A 27,800-nucleotide genomic window follows, 5' to 3' on the forward strand; every position below is an offset into this window, starting at 1 on the left:
GCAGTGTTTCTACAGCTGGATGACCTTCCTAACACCAACCATTCTGAGAATGTAGTGGGTGCTTTTTACGTGCCACTGGCACAGGGGCCAGAGTAGGCTGGCATCGACCACGACCAAATGGTGCTTTATACACGTCTCTGGCACAGAAGTCAGTCAAAGCAGCACTGGCATCGGCCATGTTCGGACAGTGCTTTTTACGTACCTCTGGCACGGAGCTCACAACTACAATTTCCATTTGATTTGATTTTGATATTGCCATTGATATTGATGTACTTGACTCAATAGGTCTCCTCAAGCACAGCATGTCACCCTATGATCCAAGGTACTTTTGAGTTGGCTGGTTATGCAACACTGGTGTGGGTTACAGCTGTGGACTCACTTTATTTGCTGGGTCTTCTCATTGTTCGAAGGTTATGCTTCCCTACCTCAACCCATGTCTTTCTGGGTCTCCCTCTACCCTGGATTTCTTCCACTGTTTGGGAGTGGCACTTCTTCACACAGATCTCCTCATCCATCCGCAGTACATAACCATACCAATGCAAACATCTCTCTTGCATGCCACATTCGATGCTTCTTATGTCTAACATTTCTCTCAGGGTGCTTAGACTTTGTTGTGCGTGCACACTGACATTACACATCCAGTGGATCATGGTAGCATCATTTCTTTCAAGCCTATGCATGATACATACATATATATATGTGTGTGTGTGTGTGTGTGTATGCATATATGTATATATATGTACATACATACATATATATACATATATATGAAAGGTTTGAAAATGTTATTGTTGTTGTCAAAGTTAGGAGTGGTGTGTGTTTGATGTTTTGTGATTTGTTGTTGGTGAAGTGTGTGAGTTATAGTTATTTTTCTAAAATATGGGTTGCTACCAAGTATTGTAAGAGATGACCTGGACCTACTAAATCATCTCTCCAAACATACCAATAAAGACATTTTCATTGACTCCTTTGATGTAATAAACCTTTACACTATGATCCCACATCAATATGGACTGGAAGCCATTAAATTCTGGCTAGAAAAATACCCCAATGAGGTCCCGGAAAGAATAGAAAAGAATTTATCATTGAGGACCTTAAGTTTATTCTCCAAAACAACTTTTTGAATTTTAATAATAATACCTACAGACAGGTATCAGAGACTGCAATTGGTACTAAAGTTGCCCCTGCTTATGCAAACCTGGTAATGACCGACCTAGAATTACAAATTTATGAAGAATCCAAATCAAAATATAGCCTGTTTTCCACAAATACCTGTTGGAGAATTGGAAACGCTACTTGGATGATTGCCTCATCCTATGGTCCCACACACTTGACCAACTCAATGATTTCAAAAACTTAGTCAACAGTGTCAACAACCATATCCAATTCACAATGGCATATAGTCAAGGCCAACTTCCTTTTCTTGACATTCTTATTATAAGAAAAGGTACCTACATTGAAACTGATATCCACTACAAACCAACTGATTCCAAACAGTGCCTTCTGTTTACCTCCAATCACCCAAAGCACATGAAGATAAACATCCCCTTCAACCTAGCGAGAAAAATCTGTACAATTGTCTCAAGTTATAGAACATGAAATAAAAGGCTAAACATTTTTAAAATTGCATTTTCAAGCCTTCTTTCATATATATTTCCACTTGTGCAGTACCTTGCAACTTTACTTCTTGATATATATAGGATAAATAAATAATTAGATATAATAAATAAAGTGATTTGTAAAATGTAAGCCATGTGGGGGGGGGGGGAATGAAGATTTCTGAAACAATAGTGAAACCTTGAATTCATAGAGGAGGGAAGTGGGAAGTTGTGACATTCATATGTTTCCTGAAAGCACATAAGACAAGCTTTTAATTATGGATCATAAACCTGTTTTAGTTGCCAGAGGAGAAAATAAAATTATTGAAAACAATATCAAACATTACAATTCACAGCTGAAATAATGGCATAGACTATTGATTTCTTCTCTCAGCACATGGCCAGAAATCTGAGGAAGGGAACAGTCGGTTATATCGATCACAGTGCATAATTGGTACTTTATTTCAATGACCTAGGAAGAGAGAAAGGCAAAGAGACCTGGTTAAGATCACCAGCTCTTTGTAGAGCCTCTCATGTTGGGAACTGATCAAAGGGCTAATATGGACCACCTCTTTCCAGAGTTTAAAATGGATTTGTGTAGAGCTAGCAGCCCTACCTCAAAAAAGAGAAAAATTACAGAAGCACCAATGATAATTTAAATCCAACAAGACCTAGGAGAAGAAGGCCTTCTTTTTGAGATACATATGATGTGATGCAGTGAAATCCAAAAGGAAACCAGCATCCTGCATTATTTGTCAGGTCCTGACTTAGAACCCACAAGAGAGGGCAGAAGTGGGAATGCCTTAAGAATAGCTGGAGGCAGGATACTGACTGAAGGAGAGCTAAAGAAGAAGGGATCCAACTGGAGAGAAGTAGAAAAGCAGCATAGATTTGAGAAAATTGAAGAAAGGTCATTGATGATTTCTTCTCTGTAGGGCATGAAGGGTTTCATTAAGTAAATAGCTTGTATTGCTGGGGAACAGTTCTCTATTTAAGCAGTAGAGGGGCTATGTAATTGCTGAGTATATTGTTGATTTACTGTCCTGAGTTAAAATCTTCCCACAAGCCGCTATGAGAAACTAAAGAAACTATGATAAACTAAATCTAAGGAAATTCCTTTTAATCATATTTTTGAAATGAAATGCCATGAAAAACTTGCTGCAAAAGACCCTTACAGAGTTCCAACAACTGAATGAGGAACAGGACATTTATCTTTTAATGTAATCATAAAAGGAGGAGAGATGCAAGAAATAGACTTCAAAAGCATGAAAATTCTATTTGTAAAAGATTTATTTAAAAATACTTTAATGCTGTAAGCTCTCAGACCACTTGCTATTTCTAATTTATCATCTAATCTAGAAAAAGAAACTGATAGATAAACCTGAACTTAAGACCATTGAAAAAAGTTGATAAACAAATCTATCTTAAGGTAATTAAAAAATGTATCCTTTCATGTTTTATAATTTTCTTTCTTTATTTCAGGCAAATCTTGCCTCACAAGCTGGACGCCTGGAGGTTGCTAATTCTGACCTGGCATCAGCTCAGGCACAACTTGATGATAAGCAGCAAGAACTTGACAAAGTCCAAGCAATGTATGATGCTGCCATGAGAGAAAAACAGGTAAGAAAAGTGACAAACAACTGACAGGGTTTTAGTTTTCTTTGTTGTTAACCAACACATCAAACCTTTGTGGTCTCACTGCTTTGCTGGTTAGTAAAATTAAGATTGACTTAATTCACATTATCATTTCTTTCACAGGTATGAGTGTTTTTTAATGGTGATATAGAGGTAAAATCAATGGTTTAGTGCTACTCAACTTTAACCCTTTCGATACCAGCCTGGCTGAAATTGCCTCTGGCTCTGAAGTACAAATGTCTTGTTTAAAAAAAAAAGTCTTGGCTCTCCTCTATCACATCAAATTTCCTGAAAGGACCAGATACATCAGATGAATAAGTTTAAATTCATTTCATATTCTCAATATGGTACCCCATGAAGGGTGTAAATTCTCATATATGTATCTGACACATTGTAAAATCTGTGGGTGTTTTGTTAACACCCAACAACAACAGCCCATAAATTAAATAAATATACATATGTTTTGAGCTGGTATTTTTGAAGTTGACTAATCTTATCAGACACTATGAAACCTAATTTCATAGTGTCAATAGAGTAAATCAACTATTATTTAGACAGAAAGTGACATTATTTTACCTGAAAATCTCTGTTTAAATTGTCAATTAGATCCTCCGAGAGGATGCTGAAGCTTGTCGTCGCAAAATGTCAAATGCAACAACATTGATTGAGGGCCTAGCTGGAGAACGTTTACGTTGGACAGAGGCAAGCAAAAGCTTTCAAGAACAGATCAAGAAACTCGTCGGTGATGTATTACTGGCAACTGGATTCTTATCATACTCAGGTCCTTTCAACCAAGAATTTAGAAACCGAATGATAAAGATCTGGAAAAATGAAATGTCACAAGCAAATATACCTTTTACAGAAGTAAGAAATACTTTTCTTCTTTCACTTTTACTTTTTCAGTCATTTGACTGCGGTTATGCTGGAGCACTGCCTTGTAGAATTTTTAGTTGAACAAATCAACCCCATGACTTATTTTTTAAGTCCTAGTACTTATTCTATCAGTCTCTATTGCTGAACTGCTAAGTTACAGGGACATAGACACACTGGTTGTCAGGCAATGTTGGGGTGACAGATTGACACACCACACACACACACGCATACAAAACACATAATATATGACGGACTTCTTTCAGTTTCCATCTACCAAATCCACTCACAAGGTTTTGATCAGCTCAAGATTATAGTAGAAGACACTTGCCCAAAATGCCACACGGTGGGACTGAATCTGGAACCATGTGGCTGGGAAGCAAGCTTCTAACCACACAGCCACACCTGTTTATTTCCTTATTGTAATTCATAGAAGTCTTATGGGACAAATTGGTTTCTTTAATACTTTACATATACTTGCTTGCCATAAGTGGATGGGTTTGTTTATTTATTTATTTATCTATTTCATTTCATTTTTGAGATTCAAATATTTGCAATGAATTGTTGCATAACTATTTTTACTACTAAATATATTACTCTACCAAACATGAACCACTCAGCTATGAAGTGAAACGAATATATTTATTTTATTCTTTGTAGACAGAAACGTCTGAAGCAAGAAGAGTAATATACCATGCTAGATGAGATTATACAATGCTTTAGCAAGGTTTAAAAACATTACTTTGTAGGAAAATAGGTAGCAGTAAAACTTCACAGTTATTTTGTTGTATTTCATAAAATTTTTTCAGATGTATGCAATGTTTGGACTGGCCTTAAATTCATTTGTTTTAAGAATGTTTTATCAGTTCAATACTCCAGTAGGTCATATTAAACTTTGTATAGATGGGAAACTGAAATTTCGACATTTCAAAACTACATATATCTTGATGTATGTTTACTTTGCAAAATATTTCTGTAGCTTTCATTACAAGCCTGTCACCTCAAAAGATTTGTCATTACATCAACCAACACTTCACCATGCAGTCCACAATGTATTTAACCAGAACATGTGCCACACAAACCCCAGTTCTACAGTTCTATGGAATAGCCAAGAATTACATGCACACACACACACACACACACACACACACACTCTGATATCCTAAATTGTATTTTAAAGATTACTCAACTGATTAGCATAAAGCCTCTCCCCAATACACTCCACTTTGTCATTCGTACTTCATTCCATAATGGCTACCTCTGATGAGCACAGGGTTATATAATTGGACTGTTACCTAATACTCCGTTGAATCCTCAATGTGAAACCGATTGACAAGATCGGCCGTATGGATATATGATACTGTACATTTCAATTAATATGTATATGTATAAGACCAAAAAGAGAATTATACATCTTCAAAATTTATTAAATTATTATTCTCATCAAATTCTAATCCAACATGTGGTTCTGCTGGATAAACATCCTAATCTTCTTTGCAGTAGCATTTATGTACATTTAGTCAATTTAAACTAAATCAGTTGCAGTACATATTTATCCAAGGTAGCCATTCCTATGCAGCTTTGTTCAGGGATTTTCCCCACTGGGGTGGACGAAGCTGACTTCTTTATGATGTCTTGATGATATACTCTGCATGTCGTGTGGAATCTAATGAAGTTAACTCGGGGTTTATCTATTGAGTGAAATACTTTGTAATTGTTTATCTTAAACAGTTCTGTATGCTCCCTACCCCAAATTTACTGGCCTTGTGCCAAAATTTGAAACCAATATTGATAAAGACTGAGTCTTCATACAGTTAAAGAAGACAAGATTGGTATAAATCTATTGAAGGAAGTTATCTGGGGGTTTCTGTTCATAGAGTCAGTACAGATATGATGACATGGTGTGAGGTGTCTTGGATGCATGTGGATGTTGCCTGTATGTGGAAAGTTAATAATGAATGAGGGGTGTATAATCTGCAGTGGTTGTTGTTGGTTGTTGATATATAGTTGCAAGAATGTGGAGAATGAAATTAAACCCTGCAGCACACCACATTTGATAGAGTGTATGTCCACAGCATAAACTGCAGTAAACTGGTAAATCAGTCATAAAATCTGTCTTAAGAGATCTGTACATAGACTAAAGTCTTTGTTGTCTTTTCAATAAGGATCTCAACATAGTTGCAATGTTAGCTGAGAATTCAACCATCACAGAGTGGAATCTTCAAGGTCTTCCTAATGATGAACTCTCCATCCAAAATGGACTGATTGTCAATGAAGCAGCTCGTTACCCTCTACTAATTGATCCACAAGGTCAAGGGAAGAGCTGGATAAAGAATCGAGAAAAGGCTAACGAATTACAGGTGAGAGTTTCTAATTTTTTTTTTTTCAGGACTTGTGCACTTGAATCAATCAGAATCTCTTTTTCTTTTTTCACTTACAGCCTAAGTTGCATCAATCAAAGACTTTGTGACTGATAATTATTCCTGTTTCTTTAGTACCAATCCCCGACTTATTTCATCATGTTATAAATTTAATGTCCATGTTTGAGTTGTGAACAGATATAGATACACTCTTGAGCCAGTGAAATATCCTAGATGTTTTAGCTGTTATGCGTGTGTGTGTGAGAGAGAGAGAGAGAGCTGCACTAGATCTTGGTTGATGTTCATCTTCAGCCACGTAAACTGGAAGCATATGATATAAAGTGCCTTGCGCAAAGACACAACACACTGTCTGGACCCGGAATTGAACACATAACTTTATGGTCATAAGCCAAACATCCCTAACTACTAGACTGTACAATGTTTTAGTAACCTAATTGATGTATAGTGACGTATGAAGTAAGTAGTGCTTCAAGTTTTGAGAGGGTTTTAGTTTATACCTCAAAACAAGAACTTACCACCAGCATATCAATATTTCTATATTAATTCTATGTATGCTGATTGGTTGAAGTGGTGGCCTTCATTCACGTATTCAATATACAACTACCTGTGCCTCCCAAGAAAGGTAGCTTTATATACTTTCTTTACAAGAAATCATTATTTGTTAACCAAGGTCATTTACTACTACTGCTACTACTACTACTAAAATGATGAATATGTACATTGCATCCAGTAACTCAATCGACCACCTATGTGCCATTTGTTTACTTCGTCTGCTATTTCTAGCAGGTTGAGCAACTATATAGAGGCATCCTTCACAGGCCTTGTAATGAAAGTAAGGCACTATGGCTATTATGGAAATTTAAGTATTGACATGTATTTATCCTGTCAGATTCTCAAAAGCTTAGTAATTAATTAAAGTAACTCTTGGGCTTCAGTTTTTTCGTTTTGATTTTTGTTTTTTGTTGTCTTTTTGTGGAGGAAGATATTTTTCCATATCTTTTGTCTGAATTTCCAGAATATCATCTACAACAGTGGTTCTCAACCGGGGCCCACACAAGCAAAATAGTAAATTGGGGACCCACAGTAATATATTAAAGATCCATGAAAAAATTTTGGTTTAGATGTATTTATTGCAAGAAAAAATTAGGTTTACATAGTTCAACTTAGACAAGTTAATGTGTGCAAAGCAAAATAGGAAATTTGAAAGAAGTATCTATAAAACTAATTTTTAAACATCGAGAGGCTATGGGGGGTCCACCAGAATAAAATAGTAATCAAAGGGGTACATAGATAAAAAATGGTTGAGAGTCACTGATCTACAATATTTAATCCAGCTGTAAACCTTTTCCACTTTAAATCTATAGATTTTGAGCATTTGAGTATCTGTCTGTATATATTGTGTGCACACACACAATACGTACCTATACATAAACAAATATATAGACAGAAATGTAGATAGATAAATTTGTGTATGGTTGTGCATATACAGTTGTATTTAACAATATATGTATCTATGTATGCACTTTACACATATAAATGTCTATGTGTGAATGTTTACGTATGTATATGATAATATACATGACACCCATGAGAGTGAGTGGGAGAATGCGTTTATCAGATTATATATGTGGATAGGTAGATGTGTGAATAAATATGTATATGAATATATGTATGTTTTGCTTGTGGGTGGTTAGAAGTATATATGTAATATTCATAGAGATCAGAAGGCATAACACCATAGTTAATGAAACAAGTAACTTTTTGATTAAATTTTTCTACTTTTTTAATATTCTATTGCAAATATTGAAATTTTCAAACGCCATCTCAAAGTAACACATTGTTAGATAAATAATGGATATTAAACTCATACATATATCTACACCGACTCATAAAAACAAAACATTTTCTTTCTTGTTTTCCATTTTTTTTAAAGAACATTTTGAAAATAATAAAGCCACACCTCACATTTTGTTTATTGCTATTATTGTGACCGTTGCTGATGTTGTTACTAATAAATTGTTGTTATTGTTTGCTGTGAATAGTTACATTTCACAGAGCTTCACTTAGAAAATGATTTCTAGCAGGATTTCTTACGTAAAAACGTTATATTTTGGTTCTTTTTTTTCCAAGAAAAGACTTCTGAATATTCAAAACTTCCACCTCATTACCTGGGGTAGAAAAGAAGCTTCCTTCTTCAATATTTTTATCATGTACATATATTTTGGAAAATATCTATTTTGCTATGTTTATTGGTGACCATACTGAAGGTGCATGGCTCTGTGACTAATGTGAAGGCACATGGCTCAGTGGTAAGTGTGTCAGGCTCACAATCATGAGGTAGTGAGTTTGATTCCTGAACCAGATTGTTGTGTTCTTGACCAAGACACTTTATTTCATGTTGCTCCAGTTCACTCATCTGTAGAAATGAGTTGTGACATCACAAGCTGTATCGGCCTCTGCCTTTCCCTTGGATAACATTCGTAGCATGGAGAGGGGAGGCTGGTATATATGGGTGGACTGCTGGTCTTCCATAAACAACCTTGCCTCAGAGGAGAACTTTCTAGGTGCAATCCCATGGTCATTCATGGCCGAAAGGATCTTTACCCTTTACATAGTCACCTCAGCTGCGATGAGAGGAATTGCTCCTCTTGTGATGATGAAGAGTTGGTAGTAAGTGAAGCAGAGTTAGCAGACTGCTGGAAAGAGGGCAAACGACAAGAAAAGGCTCCATCACTAACAAAAAAAAAGAAAATAAATAAACAGACAGCTACATTTCAACAGAAGGCAAGTAAAACATATGAGAAGCCTGTCTCCTTTAATGTTGCCTTATAATTCATATTTCTTTGCAAAAACAAACAAAACTGATGAATAACATAAAAGACTTACAGAATTATATCAGGACAAATTCAATGCAGATTATTGAGGTGACTGGATCTGAATGCAAGAAACTTGGTATGATAGGATACTAATGAAAACCTTCAAACAATACTAAAAATAACTTTACATAATCAACCACCAAGACAAGGGTCATTTGAAACAAGCAAGTATGTAGATTCTGACACCAGAAAAATAATGGTGGAGGGAGAGAGAATCAAAGTTATAGGAGGAACCTTGATCTGACTCTAGAATAGAGGTGTCTTATCTGTATGTTGATAGGTTATCCAATTCAAGGTTCACATTTCTTATTTAGATTTCTTTATTTAATTTAAATAATCTTATTCTAATTATTATGTTTTATATAACCCTAAATCTTTGTGTTTTTAAATTATATCAAATTTTTAACAAGTTGACCACCAATCATTTTCATATTCTGAGTTCAAATTCTGCCAGGGTCGACTTTGCCTTTCATCCTTTTGGGGTTGATAAACCAAGTACCAGTTCAGTACTGGGGTCACTGTAATTGACTTACCCGCTTCCTTGAACTTGCTGGCCTTAAGCCAAAATTTGAAATTAATGTGTTGACCAACCATGCAGATGCCATCTCTCATTGACTCAAAGTAAATTCAGTTGTTGTTTAGCTTCAGATCAGTCTTGAAAAAGTGTTTCATCCTGTCTTTTTGTATATCAAGAATTACATTGTTCTATATATTCTTTATAGTGGTAAGATGTGATTTTGGAGAATATCGTGCTACTATTTCTTGCAGGTCAAGCAAAATTCTTGAACATTGAGATCAATATATGTTGACATTATCATACTGACTTGATAGCAATACGACAGGAACAATTCATTCTTTCTATCTCGCATTCTCTCTCTTGCACTCTGGTTCCTTCAGAAAGATTGTTGATCTAAGAGACAGTGTGAAATATGAGTTACTTTGAGAGGGTATGATCAGTGGAGAGAGGTAGGTCTGGTACTATTCCTCCCCACTTCCAGAGGCGGGTTTTTTTCATCTTGCAAAGTATTCTGTAACCCTGTCAGTGCTGGTGTCATGTAACAAGTATTAGTGACAATACCATGTAACAAACAATGCTTTTGCTGGTGCCATATAAAAAGCACTGGTACTGGTGCCACATAAAAAGCAATGGCGTTGGTGCCACATAAAAAGCATGCAGTACACTTTGTAGAGTGGTTGGCATAAGGAAGGTCATCCAGCTGTAGAAACCAAACCAAAACAGACTATGGAACCTGGTGTGGCTTCTGACCTTGCCAGCTCCTGTCAAACCATCCAAACCATGCCAGCATGGAAAATAGATGTTAACCCTTTAGTGTTCAAGTTAATATGTCAAAAGTAATCCTTATTCATTTACATTTAAAAAAATTAATCTGGTATTATCTTGTAGCTTCAAGATTTGAAAGATGTAATTATTTTATTTTTAGAATGACATTGCAGGGTAGGTGTGAGATACTGGTTCTGGCCAGTTTGAGCATAAAATGAGTAGAATATTTGGGCCGGATATAGCCGACGATGACATCGACAATGATGACAAATTCTTTCAGCCCAAATCAACAAAGAAAAGAGGTGTTAAAGTAATGACGTTGATAGATATATATAACAGAAATTATAATGATTTTCAATCTATTTTGTTTTGCATATATATATATGTATATATATATATATATATATATATATATATATATATATATATATATATATATATATATATAACAAGTGGTCCTCTTTTGATAAAACAGTCTCTTAAATACTAGATCAATACTGACTTTAAAATTTATATTTCAAATCATTATGCTGTCCCTCCCAGCTATGAGTAACTATATTTATGTTTGTCTTTGTCTGAAAACAATTTGCTCTCACATCAGGTTTCATGTTGAGTGGTTAGCATTATAAAATAACAGATGTCTGGCTATAAAATTCAACTTTTAACAATTTTATACAAGTTTCAAAATTTGCAGTTCCATTCACACCCATTATAGAATATAAAAAGTTAAATAATAGCAGTCAACTGAATTAACAAACTCTACATATTTCAGAATGGCTATTCAGCTATGAAATATTTTTCAAAGCAACAAGAAAAAATTCTGATACTTTATATATATATTTATATATATATATTCAAATATGAATCAAAAACAGCTTGAGCGTTGTAAACAATATCAAACACACGTACACAATGTATGCGTTTGCTAGTTTTCTGGTCGACTGTGATTCAACACAGTGGAGATGACTTTTGAAAAGCACCAGGTGTTAAAACACCTAAAAGTCATAGACAGGCAAGACAACTCACTCCAGATCCCATCTAGGAGCAATAGACATCGATACTCCGCCATTTTTGTGCCTTCATGACATCATGTACCTGAACCAAATCAGAGGCAAACTGAATTGCCTGTCCATGACTGTATGCAAGACAGTGTAAAAATCATCTGTTTCTATGCTCCGATGATGCATACTTAGGAATAAATTAAAATATCAATTAGATGCTGAGCTAATGTTGTAAACATTATGGAATACACATAGTGTATGTGCCTTGTTTGTTCGCCATAGGCTGTGATTTGATGAGGTGGGACACTAGCACTGCTTCTAATTGATATTTTAATGTGTGTGTGTGTGTGTGTGTATGAAAGAAACTAGCATTCAACATATTTGATTGGAATTATATATATTCCATAACATTTTGCCTCAGTTCCACCTGACAAAGTTTTGTGGCACTTAGGACACGTGCAGCTCATCAAATATTTGGAGGCAGAATCTGCCTCCGAACATCTAATGAGATGTATAAATCTTAACTAGGTCTACTCCAATCTTCATCTTCCAGAAGTGAATAAAATAAGAATTGTATCCTAGAAGACAGCACCCTAGATTGGCTACATTCCAATCAATAAAACCTTTCAAAAAATAAAAGTATATGTTTTGGTAATAACTCGTACTCATAAAGTAAAAAGATAATTTTTAAATTAACAAACATGTTTTAGAAAGGAAATATTTGACTGAAATAAAACAAATATAGTGACAATAACAATAAATTTCAGTTAGATAATTACTTTATTGGAATTTTCTTGAATTACTACATTTTCATTGTAAATCATTTCCTTGTTATTAACATTAAAGTGCGTTTGACTAATGCATTTTCTGTGTTAAGTTTCTGTATTTTTTATTAGTTTTGCCACCAAGGACTTGACAAACTCTCTCAGTGCTGGTGCAGTGAATAAATGCACCCAATACTTGAAGATAATAAGAGGAAACATAAATTTTAGGGGCTCACTCTTGTCCAGTCTCATTGAGAACTTCATAACCTCTCTAGTGCTGTTGCCATAATAAAATGCACTTTGTCCAATCTTTTAAGTAGTTTGTGGTAGAAAGGACATCCACCCTTAGGAACTAAGCCAAAATGTGACATAGACTTCAGTCTGTGAGACCAGTGACTCTCAATATGAACTTATTTGTACTGTAATGACACATCTATACTATGCCAGCATAGATAGTAGATGTCAGATAATGATGAAGTGTAAAATTTTCTAAATTTGATAATTATCAAAGGTAGTCAAATCTTGTCAAATTTTCCCAAACTTAGTGATTTTTGCCCAAAGTCTTTCAATATAATGTCTGGCCTATTTGCACCTATCTTTCTGTCAGTTTGAATGGTGAAGTTCTAGAGGAGTGAGATGTGATCATTTTCAAGCGCTGGAGGTGGTTTGTGTTCCCACCAGTTTTTGTCATGGGGCAAGTCCAGGTTTTTGCAAATTACTCAGTGAATATATTGTGCAGCTCTGTCATATCTGCTGAGATATACTGTAGGTGCAAGAACACTGCATATGGAGACAACATGATCAATGGTTTCATTTTGTTGTTGACATACATGACATGTTGAGCAGCTGCCATTCCTTAATATGTTGGCCAGGTAGTTTCTTGTAGGTAGGCATTGATCTTGGGCTGCTATGATAAACCCTTCTGTTTCTGATTTTAAGCCAGAAGCCATTAACCATTGATGGGTAAGGGCTTTGTCAACATCAGCATTATTAGCTCTCTTTGGGTATTTGCTATTGAGAGGTTTTTCTTGCCATTTATCAGTAAGAATATCTAAGGTAGCAGTATTAGCATGGGTCTTCATACGCTTAGCTTTATCTGTGCTTGTTTCTAGTATGCCTAATTCTGGAATTTGTTGTATTTGGAATTCACTTAGATATTCCTTTGCCTGTTTTGTTACTGAGTATGATGCTTTCTTGTTTTCATGTTTTGAGACAAGTTTTAACATCCAGTCCTCAGAATTTTTCAGGTAGGTGTCTAGGCCAATTGTAGCAATCTTCATTGTTAATTCCAGTTGTAAAAGTCCACGGCCTCCCTCTTTTCTTGGCAGATAAAGTCGTTCTATATCCCCCTTAGGGTGGTGCATTCTATCATCATCATCATCATCATCATTATTATGCTCAGCTCACATTTTTGAATAAACAATCTGTGACTATGTTGATGTAAGGATTAATGATTTAATGTTGATAACCTCACTCTCGTTAAAAAATGCAAATTATAATAATTTCTGAAATATTTTGAGACTTGCACAGTTTTAAATTAGCCAGGATAAGCCTGAATCTTTATTTAAGGTTATCTGAATACTTGAAATTTGAGAATTTGGATGACCCCATTTTATTAAAAAATGCAAATTTTCAAAAAATTTTCAAATATGTTAGAATTTCTAAAATTTATCCACTGATTCTCATTCAAATTAGTTAGTATATGATTTAATTATATCTAGAAGCATATTTGTAGAATTAAGATTTTATAACTTTGTTAGTATTTGAAATATGGCTATTTTGATAATACAAATGTTGTCAAAATTTGTGAGTATGTTAAAATATTCTTAAATTTCTCCAGAGTTATACTTTCAAATTTAGCTGATAAATATTAATTTTATTTCGTTTTTGTATTTGATTTGAAAGATTCTTGATGTGAATTTATGTGTTGCAACAAATCTTGTGTCTTGAGAGGGTCATTATGCCAATGATAATAATACATGCACTGGTTCAGTATCATTTTGTTGTTAGTCAATTGGTTAAATATCCATTAAACCAACTAACCAACCAATCATTTGTTTAATGTGCTGGTTAAACAATCATTCAACTGTTTGTTAGTCAAAGTACTTTCATCGCTATTGTTATGGCGAGAATCATGACACCCCCTATGATAATGGACTAGCCAAACTCATACAAGTAGCATGTTTGACTTAGAGTGAGAGATGAGAAATTGCAGGAAGTCGAAAGTTGTCATTCGTGAGTTTGTGGAGTCACAGGAAACTGGTGAGAAGTTGCTATAGTGCATTGAGAGTTGTTTGGAATTGGTTACAGTTCTTAGCAGAGTATTTGGGAATGCATCAAGTGGAGACAGTTTGTGTCTGGAGTAAATTTACTTGACAAACCTCTTCTAACAAAATTCTGGTCTTGTGTCTATGTTAGAAACAACTATTTAACACTTTACTATTTAAACCAGCCATATCCAATCAAAATATTCTACTTGTTTTATGTTTAAACTGGCCATATCTGTTTTATCACACCTACCCGACAATGTCATTCTAAAAAATTAAGTTACCTCATCAAAATCTCATAGCTACAAGATAATGCATGATTAATTCAAAACAACGTGAATACATAAGCATTCAGAGTAATCTAAATACTAAAAGGATTAATTCTAACCATAGATTTTAGAATTCATTTATTATAACTTTTTTAATGCTTGACTATTATGATGACTTCAATCCTATAAAAAATGCTAATTTATATGATTGTAGGACATATCAGGACTAGAATTTTCTCTAAAGTTACTAATTCTAATTAACTGAAACAAGCTTTAATTATTTATTTGTTCCCATCTGCATATTTTCAAATTTATAATTTACATGTTAGATGATGGACGAAATTTGACTATTTTAATTATCCTTTTCCTGGTGAAATATCCATGATTTTTAAACATTTTAGAATTTCCCAAATATTCTCCACTGCTAATTAACTGTGAGAAGATTTAATTATCTAGCTATAATTATACATCATGGAATACATAATTTTTCACTTGGTTAAAATTTGAATTTTAGCAATGAAAATGCAAATTTTTATAATTTCAAGATACAGAAAAATTTTCTCTGATTTTTTAGACTTATTCATTCAGATATACACTTTTCCCCCTCTTTTACTGGTTTCAGTGATCACATTGTGGCCATGCTAGAGCATTGCTTCAACAGTTTTTATTCAATCATATTGATCCAATATTTATTTCAGTTTGGTACATATTGATCTCTATTTTTTAATTAATCTATTATGGTTATTTTACGTAACTAGACACAGCCGATGCTAGTTTGCACAGTACACATAAGCAAATACACAGTCAGAGATACACACACATAGACATACATACACACATATGTATGTGTCTCTTCTGCATTTAATCTTTCAAGTTGTTCCTCTGAAGAAGGAGCTGGTTTCTAACAAAGATACAAAGCTCTATCTTTGAAATGTAGATAACAAAAATAATTTCACATTTTAAGCCCGAGAAATGTCTTGCATAGTTTCACTGTTCTTCTTACAGATTGTATTTGTAATGTGCAAAATCAGTTGGTTGATTTCTTTTTCTGAAAATCCAAGCTTATCCAGACTGGTAGTTAGGCATTTACTTACAAAACCAAGTGCTCCAATTATTATTGGTATAAATGTAAATTTGTAATCTGGATATAGAAGCTGGAGCTTTCAAAGAAAATGCATGTGTGTGTGTGTGTATGAATACTCTGTCTCCAAACATCTAATGGTGTGTTGTATTCTATACCCATGAAATTTTAAATAATGGTGGAGCAAAGTCAAACTGTTAGCAGATACTTGTAACTCCTACTAAATGTGTTGAGTGCTACTTTCTATCATTTGTTTGTTCACTGTGTGCATGTGTGGATAGATAGTGAAGGTGTGCGACTTAGTGGTTAGGGTACTCAGCACATGATCATAAGGTTGTGAGTTCGATTCCCAGGGGTGTGGTATGTCCTTAAGCAATACACTTTATTTGACATTGTTCCAGGCCACTCAGATGGCAAAAATGAGTTGTACCTGAGTTTCAAAGGGCCATCCTTGTCACATCCTGTGCCACACCGAATCCCCCTGAGATCTATGTTAAGGGTACATGTGTCTGTGGAATTCTCAGCCACATGCACATTAATTTTGTGTACAGGCTGTTCTGTTGATTGAATTAACTGGGACCCTCATTGTCCTAACCGATGGAGTACGATTAATTAGATAGATAGACATATGCATATATAAGCTGATTTCTTCATAATTTCTGTCTACCAAATTCCACTCACAAAGAATTAGTTAAACTGAGACTAAAGTAGTTAAGTAGGTGCTACTCAGAAGCATTCATCATCATCATCATCATCTAACTTCCGCTTTCCATGCTAGCATGGTTCGGATGATTTGACTGAGGTCTGGTGGATCAGGAGGTGACACCAGGCTCCAATCTGATTTGGCAGAGTTTCTACAGCTGGATGCCCTTCCTAACGCCAACCACTCCAAGGGTGTCATGGGTGCTTTTACGTGCCACCTGCACAGGAGCCAGTCCATCGGCACTGGCAACGATCTCGCTCGGATGTCTTACTGGCAACGGCCACTGTGATATAAACTTATTCACCATACAATTATACCAGTGCCTAGATAGGATAGAATTTCTAAAAAACTGAGACAAGTTCAATTCTTTACTTGAGAACTTCTAAACACTTTATAATATTTTCCAATTTTGTAGTGATGTAAAATTTGGCAATTTTCATATTAAAACCACACATTTTATTAATTTTCAGTTAGGCTACAATTTTTGGAATTTCTCCAGTCTTACTCATGTAAATCACTTATAGCAAATTTTAATTCTTTATTTAGGTCTGTGCATGCATCGAATTGTTAATTTCCATCTGTTGTCTAGACAGGTCAAGTTTCTATCAGCTGCTAATATCATGTAACCCAGTACAAACCCCTCCATTGTGAGGTGGTTGGTAATTAACTATTAGGCCATCAACCCCACCCAGTTTACTGAGTGAGGACGATACATAGATCCCTATCGTATTACAATGATGCAAGTCAAAGGGCAGAAGAGCTCCTCACAGAAAAACCAATGGGTGTCTGTACCTGTAGAGAAGTTAGATGCCAGTAGATTATCTACCTATTGAAATTTATACATAATTGAGGTGAAATTAGATTGTATCATTGGTATGGTCATGTTGTGTAGTAAGAAGTTTGCTCCCAAACCACATGGTTCCAGACTTGAGTGTCTTCTGCTATAGCTATGGGCCAACTAAATCTTTATGAGTAGACTTGGTTGGTGGAAACTGAAAGAAATCTATCGTGTGTGTGTGTGTATGTATGTGTATGTACGTGTGTATTTGAGTGTGTGTGTATACATGTGTGTGTCTTTGTGTCTGTGTTTGTCGCCCACCACCACCTGATGACTGGTGTTGGTGTGTTTACGTCCCTGCAATCTAGCAGTTCAGCAAAAGAGATCAATATATACGTACCAGGTTTAAAAAAAAAAAGGACTGTGGTTGATTTGTTCAATTAATATGTGTCAAGGCCATGCCTCAATATGGCTGCAGTCTAATGACTAACAAGTAAGAGATGAGAGAAGACAAGAGTGTCGCAAGCTATAAATTTGTGGTCCCCTTAAGCTCTTCTACAGAAAGACTTGAACCAGAAAACATGTTATTGAAAAGCAAACTCCTTCCTCACACAGCAATGCCTATGCCTATTCTTTTATTCTTTTACTTATTTCAGTCATTTGACTGCAGCCATGCTGGAGCACTGCCTGAAATGTTTTTTTAGTTGAAGAAATCGACTCCAAGACTTGTTCTTTGAAAGCCTAGTACTTATTTTATTAGTCCCCTTTGTTGAAATAAGTTACAGGGATATAAACACACCAACATCAGCTGTCAAGTGATGGTGGAGGGGACAAACACAGACACACACGTATGCACATACGCACACAAATATATACATACATATATATATATATATATATATATATATATATATATATATATATATATATATACACACACACACACACACATACACAACAGGTTTCTTTCAGTTTCCATCTACCAAATCCACATATAAGGCTTTCAGCCCAATGTTATAGTAGAAGACACTTGCCCAAGGTGCTACATAGTGAGACTGAACCTGGAAATATGCTATTGGGAAGAAAGCATCTTCTCATTATGTGAACATGTGTGCCCCTAACCACACATATGTGTATGCTTATATCTTCGTCGATGGTTGTATGAGCGAGTATACATGCACCATACAGCTTGCATGAGGGTATTTATACATCCATATCCATCAACAGTTATTTTTAATACTCTTCCCACTGTATTGCATGTTTGTTTCTCTTTTGCATCTGTTATTTTACTTTTGGTCTGCTATACAAATGAAGATATATCCTTTAATTTGCTGCTTTTCTTTACATGTAAAGAGAAGGTACATTGCAGAATGAGTTATATCTATTTATCACTTGAAGAAACACATCTACACCGCTGGATGCTCTTGAACCAGTTGTTAAGTATCCTACCCATGAGGGATCGGTGTTAGATGTGTCAAAACAATTGTCATGATTAATAAAAATTCTCATATGTTCCATCTTCTGTCTTTCATTTACCATATATATATATATATATATATATATATATACACATATATACAGAGTTCACCAAAAAAAAATATGTACACACTTCAAGAAAGGAAACGTCTGTATAAATATTTTAATTCAGTGTTATTGCAATTTGATAAAACATCAGAAGAAGTATCTACATTTATAGAGGTATTTATACAAATTAAATATTTATACAGCTTTTTCCTTTCCTGAAGTATGTATACAATTTATTGTCAGACTCTGTATGTATGTATGTATGTATGTATGTATGTATGTATGTATGTATGTGTATATATATATATATATATATATATATATATATATATATATATATATATATATATATATATATATATATAACCAAGCAGGCATCAGACTGATTGAGCTCAGCCAGACACACTGTGTCCTGTCTTCTTCTCCCATGTGATATCGTTGGTCATCATCAACAATGACTGATGAACTAATAACATATGTTTCAATAACTGTTCTATGTTTATGTATCTGTTTTGCAAGATTCCTGATGTGAAATCGTGTGTTGAATCAGATATTGTTATATCTGGGGATCGTCATATTTTTGCCAATTGTATGCTTGGACTTCACTTCAGCTTTAGTATTATTCTTCTTTTAGTGTCCTTTGTCTGAAATCTTTCATCATACCTCCTGTGACCTCTTTAGTGACTCTCCATCCTACGTGTCTCCTCCTGTTCTGTTTTGTCCATTCTAAGACACGAGATACATGGGATGGAGAGTCACTGAAGAGGTCACAGGATGTGTGACCAAAAATTTCAGATGAAGGACAATATAATAAGAATAATAATAAAGCTGAAGTGAAGATCAAGTATACAGTGTGGGTGTTTAATTGGTAAAAAAATATGACCATCCCCAAATATAACAGTAATTAATTTATACTTTTCATGTAATATTTCACATGAAATTAATGCTACAATAATTAAACTCTCTTCATTCAGGTGACAACTTTGAACCACAAATATTTCCGAACACACCTTGAAGACAGCCTTTCTTTGGGTCGGCCTCTGCTCATTGAAGATGTCGGCGAAGAACTTGATCCAGCATTAGATAATGTTCTTGAAAGGAATTTCATTAAATCTGGTTCTACATTCAAAGTAATGTTTTTCTCTAATGTTTTTTTTAATTATTTTGTGCTGTGTTGTACATTTGTGTATGCATGTATATATGTTTTTGTTATGCACACACACACACACACACACACACACACATACACATACACACACACGTGTGTGTGTGTAGTAGAATGCATACAGTTAAGTCGAAAATCTGTCAGAATCCTTAGGACAGCAAAATGTTTCACAGCATTTTGTCCATTTTTACATTCTGAGTTCAAATGCTTCTGTGATCAATGTTGCCTTTCATTCTATAAGATGGCAAACTGGCAGATGCGTTAGCATGCCGGGCAAAATGCTCAGCGGTATTTCATCGACCTTTTTGTTCTGAGTTCAAATTCCACCAAGGTCAACTTTGCCTTTCATTTTTTTGTGAGTCGATAAAATAAGTACCAGTTGATCACTGAGGTCATTGTAATTGACTTACCTTTTCCTCTGAAATTACTGGCCTTTTGCCAAAATTTGAAATCAATATAATATATATAGCTGGGTACACTATATACTCTTTCAGGGGAGTAAGATGTGCTTTCTGTCATGGCACTTTCATTACATTATTTTATAATTAATTCCACCAAATTGGTGTTGTGTGGTCTCATATGACCAGCATACACACACACACACACATACACACACAAACACTGTGAGACTGAAGACTTTGTCCTTGAATTAGTTCATACCATATTCCTGGCTGTAACTGCACTACTACTTAATCCATCATTCTTGCCTGCATTTAATGGCAAGTTACATTTGTAGGGAATGTAACTTCAAGTTTCCCTACAAGTTACATTTGTAGGGAAAGCATTTTTTCTTATGTCATGGTCAAGAAATGAAGAAGATATTGCAAGCGTGAGGTGCTTCCATATTGTTGTGATTGACCATTTGTAGTGTATTCTAATGACTACTGGAAATCAGAAAGATTGTACAGCTGAGCTCTTGATAAATGATTAAGTTCAATAGGTATCAAAGACCACAAACTGATACAACTATGGCTTGTAATTATATTACACACCTGAAAACTGTTGGACAATAGCACTATAGTTGTTAATCTTTCACATTTCAAATTCTAAAAGCAAAGTATTTTCTGTAACTTATCATTGGAATGGAAAAAAAAAAATTAAGAGATAGAGAGAGGCAAGAAAACTTTTGCTAACTGGAAACATATTGTTTTAGTAAGAGAGATATGAAATAAAGTTTAATGTAATGACACTTTCTCCTCAATTTTAATGGAAATAACATTTTTATATTCAATAATTTTAGCTGATTTTATTGGTAATGAACTTTCATACATCAAAATCTGTAATGTCTCCCTAGAAGGTCATACATTCTAATTGAAAACCTTTCACCTGGAAAACTATGTCTCTACATTATTCTGGGTTATAGTATTTCTCTTGTTAGATGTATATCATCATCATCGTCATTGTCATCATCAGTAGCAGCAATAGTATTATTTGTGTTGTTATTGTTTTTATTATTATTCTTGATTTTTGAATGCTATAGTTTAAATTTTTTTTTCGATTGAAACTGCCATTCCAAAAGAAAATGTCCTCTCTTTAATAATAATGGTTTCTTTCATAGACATAAAGTTTAAAATTTTAGAGAAGGGTTAAAAAAAAATGATACATTATGGTGATTTTCCCAGCATGGTGTGGTGGGGGTATAAAATCTAAATGAAATGAAATGGTGAGGAATCTAAGACAGATTGTAGATTGAGTACACCAAAAAACTTATTGCTGTGCTATATTGTAGGACTTCATAATAAAAATAATAAATGGACAACATTTATATATAGAATATTTTACTTGGAGATGCAATCTGTATGAAAAGTAATGGTTTAGCTGAGTTAATATACTCACTGCAGGGTGCATACAAAGTTAATTGAAAATAATTACTTGGTGAAGAAACTATGAATTTTAGCTATTGACTGATAGTAATTTAATTATTTCCCGAAGACAACTCCAGTCATATTATGACCTTGTCTAGTTAATGCTTTGTTGCTCCCTCATTAGCTTAACTGCTGTGTTTCATGCTGAATAAATTTTTCTACAAATAATTTGTGTCTTCTGCACCAACACTTAGTGAAATTTCCAGCAAGTACATTGTGGTCTATACTTTGCTGATAATATCATAATAATAGCAAAACATGGTCTCCCATATTTTCAGCAATAAATAAAATACAAGGGTTGACTTAAAAGTTCATAGGCTAACTATGAAGGAGTGATGCTAGAGCTGTGAAATCTTACTTGCATTAATTTAAACTCTTATTAATAACTACATAGTCTTTTCCCAGGTAAACTGACATCTGACTGTTCAAAGCAGACTTCAGAAGAAACTAGTAGCAACTTCTCTTGACAATGGACAAAATTTGGTATTGCAGAAAAACGGTTTAACCCCTAAGGACATTCATGCTGACATATTTGCTGCATTTGGAGATGATGCTCCCACTTTATCAATAGTGCAAAAGTGGGAAGCTGAATTTAGGGAGAAGCAAGAATCTTGAAGATGGCCCTATATCTGGATTCCAGCAACTGCCACCATCTACAAAAACGTTGATCATGTTCCTCACATAGTGATGAATGACAAGCAATTGACTATAAGCCAAATAGACAATGCTATTAGCATATCCCATGAGAGTTGAGAATATTTTGCTCAATGAGCCTGGAATCATGAAGGTTTCTGCTTGGTGGGTGCAATGACTTCTGAAACCTATTCAAAAGTGCACCCACATCATGGGAAAATCTGACACTGTCTGAGGCAGATCCACCTGGTTCCCTTGAATATTTCCTAACCCACGATGAATGTTGGGTTCATCACTTTGAGCCAGAGACTAAGACAATCCATGTAGTGGAAACACCCCACCTCACCTTCTCCAAAGAAGGCCAAGGTTGTTTCATCTGCATGGAAGGTGATGGCCTCAGTTTTTGGGGATGCAAATGGCAATTGTGTTCATTGACTATCTTCAAAATGGTCATACCATCAATGCAGAGTACTTTGCTAAGTTTCTGAGGTAGTTACAAAAGGCCATCCAGACCAAATGCTCAGGAAAACTGACAAAAGGGATCTTGTTTCATCAGGACTTCTGTACTCCAGCATACAAGCCCTTAGTTTGTACATGATTGTGGCTGCACATGATTGTGGCTTTGAACTGGTTTATCACCCTCTCTATTCTCCTGACTTGTTCCCATTTTACTACCATCTGTTCCCCAACATGAAAAAACACTTGGCTGGGAACCAGTATTGCAGTGATGATAACATCTTACCTGCTGTTGATGACTTTTTCCCCAACAGGATGAAAGCTTCTTCACCAATCAGATCCAAGTACTGCAACGCCAATGGAAGAAGTGCATGGGCCACAAGGGGGACTATGTTGAAAAATAAACTTCATTTGGTCATATTCCATCAGAGTATTTTGGTCAGCCTATGAGCTTTTCAGCTGACGCCCATATCAGTTTTGTTTTACTCACAATATAACTATTTCTATTTAGATTTTTAATGACTTCCAGTTAACACTAACCCTAAATTAACTTATAGAAATTTTTTTATCAGGGTGGTTATAATGCTTGACTACTCACAGATTATAAAATCAAATTCGACTTTGTTTTTAAAGGTAACATATTCTATTTAACTCAATCAAATCTGTTTGAGAAAATAAAAGCCTTCACTTTCATATTAAAATTCATTTTACTATTTGGAAGCAGCTGCTATGAAGAATAGTTGCTCTTTCATTTCAAATAAAAGTTTGCTGAATCATCAGATTGAAAAACTTGGGTGAGAAAATGTTTTTAAAAAATTAAATAAAACAAGGAAATTTGGCTTGGTTCTATGGAAATTTTAAAATATCCATAAATATTATATATACTGCATCATATGATAAATGCTTTCTTTTATGTATTTACTTTTTGTTTCAATTTAAAACAATTTTACTATGTTTTCTATAGAATAACTTAGAACAATTGATTATACTTCTTTCTAGAAATTGGCTGGCATGGTGACAAATTTTCGTAGAATATTTTCTTATAGAAAGCACTTATATTTTTTTTTTCTTTCTTTCTCTATGATGATACTTCTCACAAAATAGAAATTATTTGAAGATAAATGGTTACAAAATATGATATGTGAAAAGAAAGCAAATACAGAGTGTTTGATATTAATTATTTTTGGGGTTTTTTTTTTTTATAAGTGGAAGATTTAGTTATTGATTTTGACTGAAAGAAAATTGTGTAAGTTGGCAAAATGTTTAAGACTGAGACTCTTGTATCTAGCCAAGAGTTAAATTATTGCAGCATTGATTGCATTAGATTTTTATCTGTTGTCATATATAATAGACATCAATCAAATTTCTGAAGAAATTCTGCAATGCTCAGATCATAAGATGTTATCATTTCAGCTCAGACCTTTAGCTTCTTTCTTATAATGGAACAGAAACTGAAGATCTGTTGGATATTAATTCATTAAATTATTTACAATAATAATCTGTGTTAAAATGAGTTATTTAATGGTTGTAGATTGAGATGCAGTCTTAAAAAGAGATGTAAGAAATACCATTACTTTCACTAATAAGACACTTTATTTTATACTAACAAAAACACACTTTTAGCTTCCTAAGTACAGTCGTTATCAACATACAGATTTCAATTAGAGACTGTCTTTCAATAATTCCTATAAAATTTCTCCCATTGAAGCGCTGTAAGAGTTTCTACCTGTCTGGAAGTGAGTTATTAAAGTCATAATAACTATTAAATTTGAAGCCACAATAATAGTGACAGTAGTGGTGATGACAGTGGTGGTGGTGACAGTTATGGTGGTGGTGGTGGTGATGGTGGCAGACCATCTTGATATCTGTTAAGTTAAATGGCAAGATCATTGATCTGTGATAACTCTGTGATTGGTATTATTATGAATCTTTCAAAATAATATATAGTTTCTACTTCAATAAACTTAAGTGAAAAAACTGTAAGTACAATGACTGTTGAATGATAAGGTAGTGGCCAATGAGAGAATAATGGTTTTTAATTTAGGCCAGTCATTTTTTGGAGAGGAAGAAATTAGTCAATACCGTTGATTCTAATTCTTCATTGGTACATTATTTTTATCAGCCCTGAAAGAATGAAAGCAAAGTTGACCATGACAATATTTTGATCTCAGATTGTAAAGCACTGAAACAAATATCACACTACTCAAACAACTCTGCCGGCTTACAACATTGAGCAAAATTTTATCCAATGTTAATGCTTATAGAAACTTTCAAGGTATACATATATATATTGTGTGGGGGTGGGTGAGGCGAATAGTTATAAAAGTATTAATAAAATTAAAAGAACTGTTAATCCTATGACTTTTTATTATGTCACAGAAAAAAAGTAATCTGTAATATTTGAGCACACTAAGTAGAACATTATAACATTACACCCTTCTAATGTTGTCACTGAAGAAATTCTAAAATGTCCTTATTGCAAAGTTGTTGATTATTTTTGGCTTGTACACTTTGAGCTTGCATTTCATTACTTGAACAAGAGATTTCTGTAATTAAATCCTGTAAAAATATTTCAATCCTTCAGAAACCAAACCAGACAAGACTTTGCTTAATCGTTAAAAGACAGCAGGTCACCTTTAAGCCAGAACCTCATGCTTCCAGCTCATTCAAAGATTTATTAGTTATTAACTCAAAACAAGACTACATAAAATTGAACAAAAAAATCTGATTTAGGTTTTGTTCAGAATGTGTCAATCTAACTTTAATCCAGCTATTTAAATTTTCAAAACTGTAAAACTGTTTTAGTTCATTCAAAAACCCTTGTTGTTTAATTAATTTCTTTGACTTGCTTTTTTCTTTTTCCTTTTCTATTTTTGTGGGCACCTTCTTGCTTACATGAATAAAAAAAACATGGTGATTAAAGAGCTGATTTCTAAATAAATCCAACTGTGTTTATAAAATTACAGGTAAAAGTTGGTGATAAGGAGATTGATATAACAAAGGGCTTCCGTATCTACATTACTACAAAGTTACCAAACCCTGCATACACTCCTGAAATTTCAGCCCGCACATCTATAATTGACTTCACAGTCACCATCAAGGGCTTAGAAGACCAACTCCTTGGAATTGTTATTCTGAAAGAAAAACAGGTAAGAATTACATACACACACATATACTCAAATGCGCAAACACACATACACACACGCTCAAACACTCATATAATTATGATTTTAATTTTACTGACCATACATGCACTTCCTATTTCATCTCATATCCACATTGTACCTGGACCTCATGTCTCTTTCCTCTCTCTCTTTCTTTCTCTCTCTCACATTCAGCTGGGCAAGCCATGTATACACCCCTTCAGCAAGACATCTGCTTCTCTTCCTTTATTATAGTTTCTTTCTCCAGTCTATAGCTCACTCAGCTGAGGGGTCTTATCTTGTGGGTACTTGGTGACCTCACTGGTGCTGGTGCCACATAAAAAGCACCCAATACACTCTGTAAAGTGGTTGGCATTAGGAAAGGCATCCAGCTGTAGAAACCATGTCAAAGCAGACATAGAACCTGGTGGAGACCTCTGATTCATCTTTCTTGTGAAACTGTCCAACCCATACCAGTGTAGAAAAAGGGACGTTAAATGATGATGATGATGGCATGCACATAAAGTGTTGAAAGTGTACTTGATTCCCAGTATATCACTGCTATTTATTTTACTGTACTTTACAGACTATTCATTTTACTAAACCTAGAGAATGGACAAAAATTTAGTAAATTCAGGAACATACTGTTCAGTTGACCTCTGTACACTATGCTCTGCCTAACTGACCTCTAAGTCTTACATTCTTACATTTTGATGTCTACAAGGCAGTTACAAGTTAGAGTATGACTATGCAAAACACTCAGACTGTAGCATATTCATTTGTTAGTAAGTGATTATTACTTTCATAACAAGTATATTAATGATATATTATTGGTTAAAAATCGTTAGATATCAGTCTCATAAAGATTCATTAAGTGTATCAGATAAATTCCAGAAAAGGTATTTCTTTTTCACCTATGAATGACAATAATCAGAATAACTATAAAATGACTACTGAATTGATATTCTATCATCTGGCTTAGAAATAATTTCTACTTTAGAAATTATAATTCAATAAGTCTAGATAGAAGAATGAGATATAACATAAATTTCCTGAAGACTTCTGTAGTCTAAGAATTAAAAACCATCAAACTTAAGATAGTGTTAAAAGAAAATATACATCATCATCATTATCATCATCATCATCACCACCAGCATCAGCAGCATTGTTTCAATGTCCACTTTTCCATGGTTGTTGAATGGAAAAGAATTTGTTGATGCAGATTCTCTGTAATTGAACACCTTTCCTGTCACCAACCCTCACCTGTTTCCCAGTAAAGTAATATTTCCCCATGTGACCCAGACATGGCAGATTGGAAATGAGGACTGTTTGCATGACAGTGCACTTATTTACAACTATCACATGATATCATGGCAAAGAGACACAAATACACACATTTATATGCCCCTCTCTCTCTCTCTCTCTCTCTCTCTCTCTCTCTCTCTCTCTCTCTCTCTCTCTCCGTATATATATATATATATATATCTGTAAAAATATGTGACACTTATT

At 34.4% G+C, this 27,800-nt stretch overlaps 1 protein-coding gene across 1 annotated transcript in view; it reads left to right on the forward strand.

Annotated features, from left to right (window-relative positions):
• The window catches only part of LOC106877714 (dynein axonemal heavy chain 5), a 444,169-nt gene that overhangs the window by 277,368 nt on the left and 139,001 nt on the right, over positions 1 to 27,800 (forward strand). The window contains exons 65-69 of the mRNA XM_052971252.1: positions 3,081 to 3,218; positions 3,840 to 4,097; positions 6,269 to 6,463; positions 20,004 to 20,159; positions 26,115 to 26,297. Coding sequence (XP_052827212.1) covers positions 3,081 to 3,218; positions 3,840 to 4,097; positions 6,269 to 6,463; positions 20,004 to 20,159; positions 26,115 to 26,297 — 930 coding nt within the window. The remainder of the gene's footprint in view (positions 1 to 3,080; positions 3,219 to 3,839; positions 4,098 to 6,268; positions 6,464 to 20,003; positions 20,160 to 26,114; positions 26,298 to 27,800) is intronic.

This window comes from Octopus bimaculoides, chromosome 10, assembly GCF_001194135.2.
Source record: "Octopus bimaculoides isolate UCB-OBI-ISO-001 chromosome 10, ASM119413v2, whole genome shotgun sequence".
NCBI classification, from domain to species: domain Eukaryota; kingdom Metazoa; phylum Mollusca; class Cephalopoda; order Octopoda; family Octopodidae; genus Octopus; species Octopus bimaculoides.